The sequence below is a fragment of the Vombatus ursinus genome, unplaced genomic scaffold, assembly GCF_900497805.2.
Source record: "Vombatus ursinus unplaced genomic scaffold, bare-nosed wombat genome assembly UNPS02014774.1, whole genome shotgun sequence".
NCBI classification, from domain to species: Eukaryota; Metazoa; Chordata; class Mammalia; order Diprotodontia; family Vombatidae; genus Vombatus; species Vombatus ursinus.
In genome coordinates, this window is record NW_020954552.1 from 22,485,494 (window position 1) to 22,499,773 (window position 14,280).

Genomic DNA, 14,280 nt, shown 5'->3' on the forward strand with positions numbered 1-14,280 from the left:
TGTTAAGGTAAGAGTCTGCTTCCAATGTGGAGAATGTACTGTCCCAAGTTTCGAGGGTTTGTACAGCTGTTTTCAGAGGTACTTCTAGGGACCTGTAAATTTTCAATTCTTCCAAGATGGTATGATAAGGGGCGAGGTGTTTCCTCTCTACTGCCACAACAAGCTCCACCAGGCCAGAGCTCTTCCTTGCCCCAGGACCGCCCCTCAGACCTGTAACCCAGATCCAAGCACAGGCAAAGCAAGAGATTCCTGTGTCAGCACTGGCAAAGAGATCCCTGCAATCCTCCTCTAATCAGCCACTAGATTCCCCCTCAGTCTGTGGGTTGGAAGCTCAGGAGGGAACCACTGCCCCAGGGGCAGCCGAAACCTAGCTTCTACCTCTCACTGCAGTCACAGACTTTTCCCACTGACCTAAGTTGTCTTTGGCTTTCATGGGTTGAGAAGTCTGGAAACCACTACAGCTGCCTGCAATTCAGTCCTCTGAGGCCTGCTCCAGGGTCGCTGTGGCCTGTGCGCCCATGCCGCACTGTGCTCCTCTCCCTGCCTGGCACAATATACCTTTCTGATCAGCCATCCAGGCTGTCTTGGACTGGAAATTTGTTTCACTCTATCTTTTTGTGGGTTCTGCTGCGTTAGAATTTGTTTAGAGCCATTTTTTTACAGGTATTTGCAGGGGTTTGGGGGAGAGCTCAAGCAAGTCACTGCTTTCACTCCACCAAATGTAAGGGTCAAAAGAAGCATAAAAAGGTAAACAGGAAAGAGAAATCATAAGGAATTCAATAAGGTAAAACTGTTCATATTCCTACATGAAAAGATGATGCTTGTAACTTTATCATTATTAAGGCAGTTAGAACTATACATAGACAGAGGGCACAAGTATGAGTTGACTATGCTTGGATGATTACCTAAAAAAATAAAATTAAGGAGTGAGAAAGAGGAATGCACTGGGAGAAGGGGAAAGAGAGAGGTAAAATGGGGTAAATTATCTGACATAAAAGAGATATGAAAGAGCTTTTACAGTAGAGGGGAAGATTGAGGAGTGGTGGTAGCAGGCAACACTTGAACCTTCCCCTCATTGGAACTGTCTCAAAGACAGAATAACATACACACTTGGATATAAAATCTATCTTACCCTATCATGAAGTAGGAGGGGAGGGTGGAAGAGAAGGAGGAAGTATAAAAAGGAGGGCAGATTGGGGGAGGTGGTGGTCAGAAACAAAACAATTTTGAGAAAGGACAGGGTGAAAGGAGAAAGGATAAATGAGAAAAAAATAGGATGGAGGGAAATACATAGTAATCATGCCCGTGAAAAATATTTTATAGCAAGTTTCTCTGATAAAGGCCTCATTTCTCAAATATATAGAGGTCTGAGTCAAATTTATCAGAATACAGGTCATCCCTTAATTGATAAATGGTGAAAGGACATGAACAGTTTTTGGACAAAGAAATCAACGCTATCTATAGTCATATGAAAAGATGCTCTAAGTCTCTACTGATCAGAGCAATACAAATTAAAACAACTCTGAGGTACCACCTCACACCTATCAGATTGGCTAACATAACAGAAAAGGAAAATGACAAATGCTGGAGGGGATGTGGGAAAATTGGGACACTAAAGCACTGGTGGTAGAGTTGTGAACTGATCTAACCATTCTGAAGAACAATTTAGAACTATTCCCAAAGGGCTATAAAACTGTGCATACCCTTTGACTCAGCAACAGCACCAATAGGTCTGTATCTTGGAAGAGATTTAAAAAAAAAAAGGAAAAGTACAATATGTACTTTATGTACAAAAATATTTATAGCAGCTCTTTTTGTGGTGGCAAAGAATTGAAAATTGAGAGGATGCCCATCAATTGGGGAATGGCTGAACAAGTTGTGTTATATGATTGTGATGGACTATTATTATAACAAATGATGAAAAAAAAAACCTGGAAAGACTTACACGAACTGATGCAAAGTCAAATAAGCAGAACCAGGAGAACATTGTACACAGTAACAGCAATATTATTCAATGATGAACTGTGAATGACTTAGCTATTCTCAGAAATACAATGATCCAAGACAATTTTGAAGGACTTATGATGAAAAATGCTGTCTCCCTCCAGAGAAAAAACTGATGTCTGAATGCAAATCTATGCATATTTAAAAAAAAAACAACTTTATTATTCTTGTTTTTGTTTTCTTTTGGGAGGGGTCTATGTTTTCTTTCATAACATGACTAATATAGAAATATTTTGCATCACTACACATGTATAACCTATATCAAATTGCTTGCCTTCTCAATGAGGGGGAAGAGGAAAGAGGGAGAGAATTTAGAACTCAAAATAAAAAAAAAACCAAATGTTTGAGATTGTTTTTTACATGTAATTGGAAAAAAATACACACACACACACACACACACACACACACACACACACAGAATACTAGGCAATGCCTGAAAAAAGGGAAGACCATTTTTACCCTCTCCTGATTACTCCCTAAAATCCTGTTTAGCCAACCATGTAGTTGGGGGTGGGGTGGGGAACCTGCATGCTCAAGGCCACATGGGACATTCTAGGTCCTTGGGTGTGTCCTTTTGATTGAGTCCAAGTTTTACAGAACAAATCTTTTTATTAAGGGGATTTGTTTTGTGAAGTTTGGATTCAGTCAAAGGGCCACACTTGAGGACCTAGAGGGCCACATGTGGCCTCAAGGCAGCAAGTTCCCCACCCTTGAGATTCTAGCTGTTCACCCAGTTTTTCCTTTAACTCATGCTATAGAAGTCACACACAGATCCTGTTCTATCCTTTATGAAATCCCTCTTGCTATTCTGTAAGATAAAATTTCAGAATCTGAGAAGCTGTGTTTCCACCAGTGTTTGTTCTTAGCCTAATGTATTTGAATTGCTTTAGGCCACTGGTAATAGAGATAATGCTTCTCTGCTGTTTTGTGCCAAGATTTTCTTTTAGTGTCTGACCAGGTCTCATAGACCTCTCTTTGATGTGTTGACATCTCATGTCCAATAGTTCCTTTACTCCCACGCTACTTTATACTCTTTTCACAACTAGTCATCACCCATCCTCTCAGACTATATCTCTCAGTTCCTAATATTAGGTCTGAGCTACATATTCATTGCATAATTGATGGAACAAAAAAGATTAAGGGGAGGAGAATCTGAGGAATTCAGCTGTTTACATGGCTTTGCATTCAAAATATCTCTTGATGGTCAATGTGTTGTTTAGTTTTGCTGAACTGCTTCCCCACCTTTCCCCCACCCCTTTCTTTTTTAATCAATTACAATGCATGTCTTTCTGAGGAAGAGGGACAAAAGTGACATATCTAGAAATAAATTTAATACAAAAGTGAAAGGTATGAATAAAAATCATATATACACACATGGATTCATACATACATACACACATGCCTGGAGTATACATGGCATCCTTTGGGTATATGTAAGTTGAATTGACTTTTTCAGGTGAATTGCTACAGAAATCCTATCATTTCTCATCCTCCCTTCATATATCAAATTTGTCACTCTATTCTAGTTCTTAGGGCCCAGTGAAATGATAAAGAACTCATTAGGGACACTAGCGTAACATATATATTATGTTCTCTCCTCAGTTTCTATTTACCTCAACATTTTTCTATTTTTAGGGACCAACCTTAGACAAATGCGTGTGGATTTAGAAGATATCTCCAAAATGACTCCATGGAGACGGCCTCCCGTATCCTTTGGTTTGCCTCAGAAGCATCATGCAATACAATTTTCAATTCATTTCAGACACATTTTATTTTAAAATATCAGAAAATTAACATTCAGCAATGGTGTAATACAAAAATGCACTAACAGTGTATTCAAAATGCATCTAATTGAAAAGATGTGCTCTTTGAAAAGGTAACGTACAAGGAGAGAATTTAGAAATGAGTTTGTCAAAATGATAAAGCAAAACAAAACTCCAGTCACTCGGTGGTTATACTTCCTATGAACAGGTATATTGTAATACTGTGTACATTCACATGTATAGAGCACTTCATAATTTCAAAATTCCTGATAAGTTATTTTTTATGAAATGTGTTAAAATATACATCTGTTGTCACATTTGGACGGGCAGGAGGACACTTTCCATTTCACATATGTAGAAATGACTTCAGTTCATAGTATTGAAAACAGTAAACATTGACATTTATCATCAAGCTTTTGCAATATGGTATTATTTACATGATATAAATTAGACAGTAGCATCTTTCATTATTAACATTATCTAATACCCATACATAAGTCATTTACAATCACAAAATTCCTGTTTTCACCTTTAAAGAGCTTGTAGTCAAAATTCAATAAATACTATGTATAGGATAATTTAAAAGATCCACATCCCTAATCCTTGGAAGGGCAATGTCAGAAACATTTCATAACAGAAGTCAGGTTTTAAAGAATCATTTGAAGAACAAGGGAGTGGGGCGCCTCTTAAACAAAGGTATTTGCAGGTTTTCCCATGTGTTTGCATGACGGAAGAGAACCTGCAAAAGGCCAGAAAGAACAGACTGAAACATAGCGAGTACTTGTTAGTCTTCCATACAGCACTCAGCTCACTGTAAAAGCTTCCCAGACAAGGCATATTCAGCCTGATTATCCAATGGCTAAAAGAGGTCAATAAGAAAAGAAAGTGCAGCTACTGCATTTTTGTACTTTACTTGGTAGGCAATGGGGAGCTAAAGAAGGTTTTTTGAACAGTGGAGTGATATGATCAGAGCTGTGAATTAGGAAGATTAATCTGACAAACTGTGTAGAAAGAACTGGAGAAAGGGACATGTTGATATTATCTTCCTTCTAAGATTATATAAACTTCTTAAGGGTAGGACCAGGCATCATCTATCCTTGTATTTCCCCCTGTGCCTAGTATAGTCCGTTGCATTTAATAAACCACGGAATCATTGGAATTAGAGCTAGAATGAATGGCTCTGTGTTCCCATTTGTAAGTGTCAATAAAGTGATTGGTCAATAACGGAATTTCTCAATGCACAGGTTCATCTCAAGAGAAGAGAAACTGATCTAGATTGTGGATTGCAGATTTAGAACTGGAAGTGACTTTAGAAGCCATCTAGTTCTCCCCCCTCATCTTACAGATGAGGAACTGAGGTCCAGAGAGGTTAAGGGTCTTGCCCAGGTCACACAGCTGGTCTGAGGCAGAATTTGAATCCAAGTAGTCCTGATTTCAAGACTAGCACTTTATCCACTGCCGTGATCCACCACCTCCCCCATCTTGGTTTCTATCTCAACAGCTGTCTATTTCTCATTGCCCAATAGACATCAGTAGGATCTGGGAACAAGACAGGCCTTTGCCCACTTAAGTTAGTCTAATTAATTACAAAAAGAACCTCTGGCAGAATCACTTAAGTATTTCAGAGGGTTACTTATTTTTAGGATCAAAGGCTTTGGATGAGCCCTATTTGGTCAAAATGCTTGGAAGGGAATGTGAAAAAAAAAAAGAAAGGAGTAAGGGAGAAAGAGAGGGAGAGATGTCATCTTACTTAGCAGCAAGCAACATGTCCCATAAAATAAATCAAAGTGCATTTCACATATGATTATGGAACAAAACCCAGAAATAACTATATATGTAATAATACAATCAAGTATCTCCATTACAATCATCCAACTAGGTTTTTTTTTGGCATAGATAACTCCTTCTGTAGGTAGTTACTGAGGCAGCCTTTGAACTAAGAACAATCAAAAACATTGACCTAAATTCTGCAACTTTGAAAGGGGAGGTTGATAAGACTCTCTAACTTGTCCTCGATCATCTTACCCTCTCCCACATTTTTCTCCTTTCCCTATCACAGCTACATAAAAATAATTTGCATCTTAATTACTTATCTTAATGAAAACTCCATTAACCAGTTCCAAGGAGCAGAAATTCTCAGCACTATTACTCCAAATCCTCGACTCTAGTTTGACTCCGATGTTACCAAATGGAGTGAGTCAGTTGTCCACTGACCCTGGGTTCTCAAAGGCCAATGAGAGCAGGAGACAAACTCTGGAAGGTGCTCATTTAGCTTTGACCATAGCTGAAGGACAGACTTTGTGCTTGTCATCTTAAGTCCAGAGAGATTTATTTAAGTCGAGAGAGATTTATCACCAGAGTATTGAGATTTATCTCCAGAGGATTGACCACCACATGAAGACTACATTAAGTCTTGGCTGGGAGAGGCTATAAGATCCACCAGTGGGGAACTATCCACACTAGTATCATCATAGGTCACTGAAGTATGATGTAAGAACTTTAGGTATTTTAACTGTTCACTTGGGAAACATTTCTTTATTTTGTAGTTACACTAAGGGGGTAAACAGAGTTTCTACAGTTTTAAAACTTATCTACATGAAATCACAGATTCAGAGCTGGAGTGGGCCTTAAAAGTCATTGAGTCCAATCACTCAATTTGGGATTTTATATCTGTTTTTATATCTGAGGAAACTGAGGTCCAGAAGGTGAAGTGGTGTGCCCAAGGTCATACAGAAGTGCAAGGGGTAGCACCAGGATTGGAACCTGGGTCCTCTGATGCCAAATCAATTGCTCCATGGTATCACATTCTGGAACAACTACCATGGGCATAATAAAAATGATCATCTAGTTATTTACTTTATTTTTTTCTAGATATTTACTTTAGAAAGCTGCCATTTTTCACATCTCCTTTTGCAGAAAATTCACAGTGACTCTCAGCATGACAGTTCCACAAGCTATATCAAAAACACAGAAGGCATCTATTCTAACAAAACTGCACCTTGGCCCTGGATTCCCAAGGTTAATGCTTCAAAACATTAACTAACCCTTACTTAAGTTTAAAAGAAACAGTTGTGAATAAAAAAAAACTGTGCTGTCCAATGGTATCACAAAGTAATGTGGGGCATACAATCTCAGGAACATTTTGGATCTTCAACTTTACCCATAGAGTTTCACCACCACACATGTTCATTTCAACAGTGTTTTCAGTCACCCTGACTATAAGGTGCGCTAAATTATGATATGGCAGGAAGTTGGACTTTTCTTTGAGCTCTTCTGAGGTAGTAGACAGTCCTTCCTCCTACTCTTTTAAAAGTTTATTTAAAAAATTAGGCAACTGAAATGAGAGAGAAATGGAATGTTAATTACTGGACTTAAAGACCATCCAAAATGCATTGTTGCCTTCTGTGTGCTCTGGCCAAATTTCCTTCAGCAGTACTTAATCATTAGTATGTATCTTCAGACCACTCAAAATGTAGTAATTAGATACTACTATGAAGGTCTCAGGGTCACTATAAAAATACCACACAGGAATTCAATGGGAAGTTTCCCAAGGGCGTGATATGCCTCATTAGTATGACTTGCCCTTTGATGCCTCAATATTTTGAAAGTCACAAAAACTCTATCCAGTGGAATTGCAAAAGGTGTGATATACACAAGCAAATTACCACTATGCACCAGCTTATGATAATCTTCTTTGTATCCCCCTGTATCAGACATTTTTCAAAATATGGGAGAATAACATTTATATAATTATGATGATATTATATGTCATCATATGTTAAGAGCCTTTATTAAAAGCAATCATCACTTCATCACGATATTTCTATCATGGTGGCTCTACAGTGATGCAGATGTGGGACTTCCAAACATAAATAATTTTTCTGAAGATAAACGGACCCACTCTCTCTGTTGTTCTTCAAGCTTTTCAGCCAAACATTTTATTAAAACTGGGTCCACCTTGGAGTCAAATTTATTGGCAAACCAGTGTCCATATTTCATAAGCCATCTTAATTCAGCTGCCCCATAGATACATACACTACGGAGATGAGAGCCAGTACAGGGAGGATAGAAATGGTCTTCCAGGTAATTCCATTTGACTAGTCGGGTTTTACTTTGTAGATCTGTGACATCTTGTGCTGATCTGGAAATCTCCCCAGGTATTCCTGGTACTCGGATCATGGTGGCCCAGAAATGCTCATCTGGGGAGTATGTATCTTTAGACCACTCAAAAAAGTCCTTAGCAAGGGGGTTATTGAAAGTATAGTTAACGAAGGCTCGGCTTAAAACAAAATAAGCACTACCCACAAAAATCTCAATGTTATGGGGTGGAGCTTCCTTGGAAATATTTGTCCTTACAGGCATTAGCATGTAGTCATAAGGCACAATTTTGAGTTCATGGTGATAAGTGAATCTTTCCTTTTTGCTGTTACTTGGCTTCACTGACTCTAGCATATTTGCCCCATTTAGTTTCTTCAACTCAGTTACTAATTCAAAATTCGATTTTAAAGGAAAATCTTGTCCACACAGGTTAATAACATACTTCCATGGAATGTGGGATTTCAGCAGGTCAGATAAGCAATTAAAATCAGCTTGGAGCCTGGATATGTGAGCATATTCCACTGTCTCTAATTTGGAAGCAATGAAAATGTTGGAAAAGCACCTGGCTAAATTGTCCATGGCTAGTTTGAAAGTATTAGGTGATTTCTGATCATAATGGATACAATAAACATTGTGACTGTTGTATATTGCATGGATCAACCTTTCAACCATGATAGCATCTTTGTGAACTACCAAAGAATAAGCTATTGGGAATTTTTGCTCTTCCACTGAAACAGGTTTCAGGTGGTATCTTCTTATGGCCTGATAGACCTTACAATCACTGGTCATTTCTATGACATCTTCATCATCTAAATCGATGATGTCTTTCCTCCTTATCTCCAATGTCTTGCCAATCTCCACAGGCTCTTGCTCATAAATATGGGAACAGTTAATTTTATACCTGGATTCACCTATGACAAAAGTATACCTGTTTCTTACGTAAGATGATGTGCTTAAAGATCGTTCGACTAAGTAAATGCCTTTTCCAGAGAAGTAGGATCTTTTCACGTTTAAAAGTTTCAATAAAGACAACAACCATAGTGTCAAAAACAGGATGAAAATCTTCTGTCGAAGAGGGTATTTAGAAGAACACATGTATCCCTTCATTCTGTAAAAAGAGAGAAGAGTTCAGTTGCAATAGTAAAGAAAATTAGATACAAATGCATGCTACAGTATCCTAACCTAGATCCCTAGCACAGTGCTTACTAGGTGCTTAACAAATATTTGTTGATTTATTGAATGAATTTACTAACTCTTTTAGATAATTTTTTCCTGATGTTTAAACTTTTAATTTTGCTTTCTTGTCTTATTTCTATAGCTACCTATAGAAATTATTAAAACTATGTAAAACATTAGTGGGAATAGGGGTAGCCTTATTTTACATCTGTTTGTATTGGAAAAACTTCTGTTATTTGCCATTACAAATAATGCTAGCTCTTGACTTTAGATATATACTTTTAATCATATTAAAGAAGAGTCCTTCTATGCCTATATTTTCCAAAAAATTGTGTTGCTTTCTGTCAAAAGTTTTTTTTTCTGTGTCTACTGATATTATTGTGTAGTTTTTGTTGTTTATATGATTAATTGTGCTGCTTTCCTATTAAATTATCCTTGCATCCTTGGTATTCCACTTGGACTGACAATCTTTAGGGGAGAAGCACAATAAACATAAACTGATGATGTGACTATTTTAACCCATTCCATTAGAAACAATGAATATCAAAACTGACAACTAATTTATAGTAAGTAATCATCAAGACCCATTATTTAAAAAGCAAACTGCAAGTTTCTTTCCCTAACCTCCATTTAATTTTCAGCTGAGGAAGCTCTGATTTGACCTAAGGCACTAATAAATTATCTCCCATAAGCACAAGAAGCACGTGTGGCAGAATCCTTCACAAGTCTACTCTTAGGCCTTCTCCTTCCTCCTACCTACATCCCTTGAATGCTTTATGAAGGATGACTGTGTCCTATAATTTATTTTATAGGCTTCAGAGATGGAAAACATTTTAGAGACCAATTAGTACAAATCTGATTTAAGCAGATGAACAGGCTACATGAGCAGCAAATTACTCAAGATGAACATTCCAAGTTAACTATTTATAATCAAAATAGTGTTTATATGTTTTTAATGATATTAACAGTTACTATGCTTTGTGGTAATTAGGTACATACAAAAAGCAGTTTATATAGATGGCTAGGTAGTATTACTTTTAGGTTGACAAATTACACTTTCCATTTTTTTTCTTTTCTTACTTTGTTAACAAACTTAACAGACATTTACTAAACACCTACTCTGCACAATGCTAAGCTATCTGCTGGTTCTCCACTAACTTCAGCATCCTTAATTAGATAAAATGGGGATGCAAATAGTTAACACCTATATTTAGTGCTTTAAGGTTTGTGAAGTACTTTTCAAACACTGTCCCATTTGATCCTTATTATCTTGTAAAATGGGTGCTATTACTGTCCCCATTTTACAGATGCGGAGCCTATGGCACAGAAATTAAGCGTCCTGCCCAACGTCACAAAGCCGGCAAGTGACAGAGGTGAGATTCAAAGCAAGATTTCTTCTGACTCCACGATAGTTTTCTTTCCATTATACTACACTGCCTCTTGGAAGTAATATTTACATTATCTATCTCAAAGAGTTAGTATAAGGATCAAATGAAATAAAAGATATAAATTACTTAAGTTATTATATATTAATTAGTATATCATTATGTGGATGAAGAAACAGGGCCACAGAATCTGTCAGTCAATCAATAAGTATTTATTAAGTGCCTCAGGCTCTGTGTTAGGCACTGGGGAGACAAGTAGAAAGAATGAAGCAACCCCTACTTTCAATGAGCTTACATTCTAATGAGGAAGACAATGAGGATATATAAAAATAAATTTACATGCAAATTAAAGCATTTCTGTGATTCTGCCTCACTCTCATCAAGTGGCAAAGCTGACAAAAAAGGAAAATAATAAATTTTGGAAGGGCTGTGGGGAAACAGGCATATTGATTCACTGTTGGTGCACCAGTGAATGAGTATAACCATTCTGGAAAGCAATTTAGAATTATACACAAAAAGTTACTAAACTGTGCATTCCCTTTACCACCTATAACATTGTTAGGTCTATACCCAAAAGGGACCAAAAGAGAAAAAGGTCTTATATGTACAAAAATATTTAAAACAGCTCTTTTTGTGGTGGCAAAAAATGAGAAACTAAGAGGATTTCCAACAATTGAGGAATAGTTAAATAAGCTATATATGAATGAGATGGAATATGATTGTGCTGTAAGAAACGGGGGAATAGATGACTTTAAAAAGACATAGAACTAACAAAGTGTGAAATAAGCAGAAACAGAATAACAATTTATATAACATCAATATTATAAAAATGAATGATTTTGAAGATTTTTATAAGTGAAGAGTAGAATAAAGAGCAGAATGAGCAGAAACAGGAAAACAATTTTACAACAACACATTGAAAACAACTTTGAAATCTGTAAGAACTATGATAAATCCAATGACCGTTCGTAATTCCAGGGACAAATGATGAAACATATTATCTATTACAAAGAAATGATGGATTTGTGGTACAGAATGACACACACGCACATAGCCATTGTGGGAATGTTATGCTTGAGTATGCACATTTGTAACAAGGAATTTTCTTTTTTTCTTCTATTTTTTTAATGCAGTGAGGGCTAGACGGGAGAAAAAATAAATAGATTTCTGTTTATTTTTAAAAATAGGGAGGTGGTAGGGTACTACAGATATAAAATATTGCATGAATGTGGTCACCGTAATTGTTAATTTTGCTTAACTGTTTTGTTTTGTAAAGATTGCTCACAAAGTGGGAGTAATCTGTAAATGTTTAAAATGTAAAAATTAAACACATCAATAAAACTGAAAAATGTGTATGCAGCATAAATATAAAGTTAATAAATGCAAATATATTCTAAGTAGTTAAATACAAAGTAATTTGAGAGAGAGGATACTAGCTATTGGCAAATGTCAGGAAAGGCACCTGAGTTGTATCCTAAAGGAAGAGAGCAGGTCAGGAGTAATGAGTCAGGTAAGGAGGAAAGCATTCTGGACATTAGGGATGGCCAATCCAAAGGCATGGAAATGGGAGTCAGGAGACATAGTGTCAAGTGTGAGGAACATCAGGAAAGCATATTTGGATGGAATGAAGAGAGCAGGAGGTAGAGTAATATCCAATGAGACTGGAAAGATGGGTGGGGGCCAGGTTGTATAGGGCTTTAAAAGCTAAAGAAAAGTTGTATATTTTATCCTAAAGCCAATAGGAAGACCCTGGAGTCAGATGAAAGGGGAATCACATGATCAGATTTGTGCTTACAGAAAATTACTCGGGCAGCATTGTGTACGATGGACTGGAGCGGTGAGAGATTTGAGGCAGGGAAGCTATTGTAATAATTTAGGTGAGAAGTGATGAAAGTCTGAACTAAGGCAGTAGCTGTGTGATTGGAGAGAAGGGATCAGATTCAAGAGATGTAGAAACAGCAAGATTTGATAACTGAATGGATATATGGAGTGAGGGACAGTAAGGGAATCCAGGATAATGCCAAGATTATCCATCTGGGAGTCTGGAAGGATGATTTTACTTTTGACAGAAATCAGGAAGTTTGGGGGATGGGAGAGTTTAGGGGGAAAAGATAATGAGTTTGGTGTACTTACCACCACATTTCTCATGTGGCTGTGCATGGGAGAACTTGTTTGGAAACTATGTTCAAAACCAAGAATATTAACAACGTGGTGCCCGAGAGTAGACAGTTTGGGTGGGGCAGAGGACAGGAATTGGTATTTTTTTCCCTAAATAAAATTCCAGAGGCATGCAGAAGACATTCTTCTATAGATTTATGACATCTCCCCTACTCATATAGGCTATATTCAGGTTGAATCAATCAACGAGTATTTACTAAACACTTTTTTCTATGGGCCAATCCTAGGGTAGACTCTGTGAGCCATACAAGAGAAATACGAGAGTGACTGCTATCATTTTATGAGGTTACCAAAAATAGATTTAACAGAAAATTGAGAAATCAAATTTTGGCTCCATTTAATCAAATAATTAGAATTACTGAGCAATCACTGTGCTAGTTACTTTGAAGGATACAAAGAAGACTTTCTTTGCCTTCTGATAATTCTCCAGTCTAGTCAGAGACACAGTGAGTGGCACCTTTCTTTGATGCCAGTTGAGTGCTTGCAATCTGCCATCCCAAAGGACCCAAGGTGATTCTTTTTTTTTTCTTTTTTTCTTTTTTTGGCAATTGAGGTTAAGTGACTTGCCCAGGGTCACATAGCTAGTAAGTGTCAAGTGTCTGGTCTGAGGCCGGATTTGAACTCAGGTCCTCCTGACTTCAGGCCAGTGCTCTATCCACTGCGCCACCTAGCTGCCCCCCCCCCCCCAAGATAATTCTTATGCTCTGAGTGGGCCAGAGAGGAAGATCCTCCGGTGGTTGTCGGGTTGGTTATTTTCATGGCTACTAGGAAAGGGGAGTTAAAAAGTTTCCTCTCACAGTTTAGAACCCTTCTCCTCCTCTGGGTCACATTCCTTTCAATGACAGAAGCATACAGGTGTACCACTATCATGTAGCAAAGCAGTATAATTACTATTCTCAACCTTTCACCCTTCCCCCAGTAAAAAGGTCCAAGCAGTACAGTAGCTATTATACAGTAACCCATTGTTTCTTCCTGCCTCATGTATTCATAATTCTTGGTTACAATTTCAATAACAAATGAAAGTATCATTTAGTTTTAACTAAATGCTGTCAAATTGAAGTGGACACTGGAAACAATTATTTGGATACTTCAAGATAAAAGGTCTGAATTAAGCTGACACAGGAAGGAAGGGATTGTGTAATAGTATTTTCTCTATACTCTCTAACTTTGTAATTATTGCTTACTCATTTAGAGGAATCCTGGTGCTAAGAGCTTGAAGGGATCTTAGAGATCCAAATCAATAATCATTTAAACATCTGCTTTGAGCAAGGTACTGGCATTACAAAGATGCAGGAAATGCATAGTAAAAGGAGAATAAGGAATAATCAGACGGGTAGAAGAGCTAAGAGAGAAATGAGAGTATTCAGGAAGAAAGGGTGGTCAAGAGTGTCAAATGCTGCAGAGAGATTTGATCACTGGGAACTTTGGAGAGTAATTTCAATTGAGCAAGGACATGTTGATGGCCTGGCAGAATACTGAGGGAAGGACTGGAGGTCATAGTGATGAAAATGGCAGAGCCTTGCTCAAAGCAGGTGTTTAAATGATTGTTGATTTGGATTTCTAAGATCTCTTCAAACTCTTAGCATCACATTTCCTTTAAATGAGTAAGCAATAATTACAAAGTTGGATAGTATAGAGAAAATACTTCCATACAATTCCTTTCTTTACGTGTCAGC

The 14,280-nt window shown here is 37.4% G+C and overlaps 1 protein-coding gene across 4 annotated transcripts in view; it reads right to left on the reverse strand.

Moving 5' to 3' along the window:
- Nucleotides 1-5,171: 5,171 nt before the first annotated feature.
- The window catches only part of GCNT4 (glucosaminyl (N-acetyl) transferase 4), a 57,680-nt gene continuing 48,571 nt past the window's right edge, over nucleotides 5,172-14,280 (reverse strand). For all 4 annotated transcript variants that reach the window (XM_027864191.1, XM_027864188.1, XM_027864189.1 and 1 more), the window contains exon 2: nucleotides 5,172-8,973. In XM_027864191.1, the coding sequence (XP_027719992.1) occupies nucleotides 7,605-8,972 (1,368 nt within the window). In that variant the 5' untranslated portion in view covers nucleotide 8,973 and the 3' untranslated portion in view covers nucleotides 5,172-7,604. The remainder of the gene's footprint in view (nucleotides 8,974-14,280) is intronic.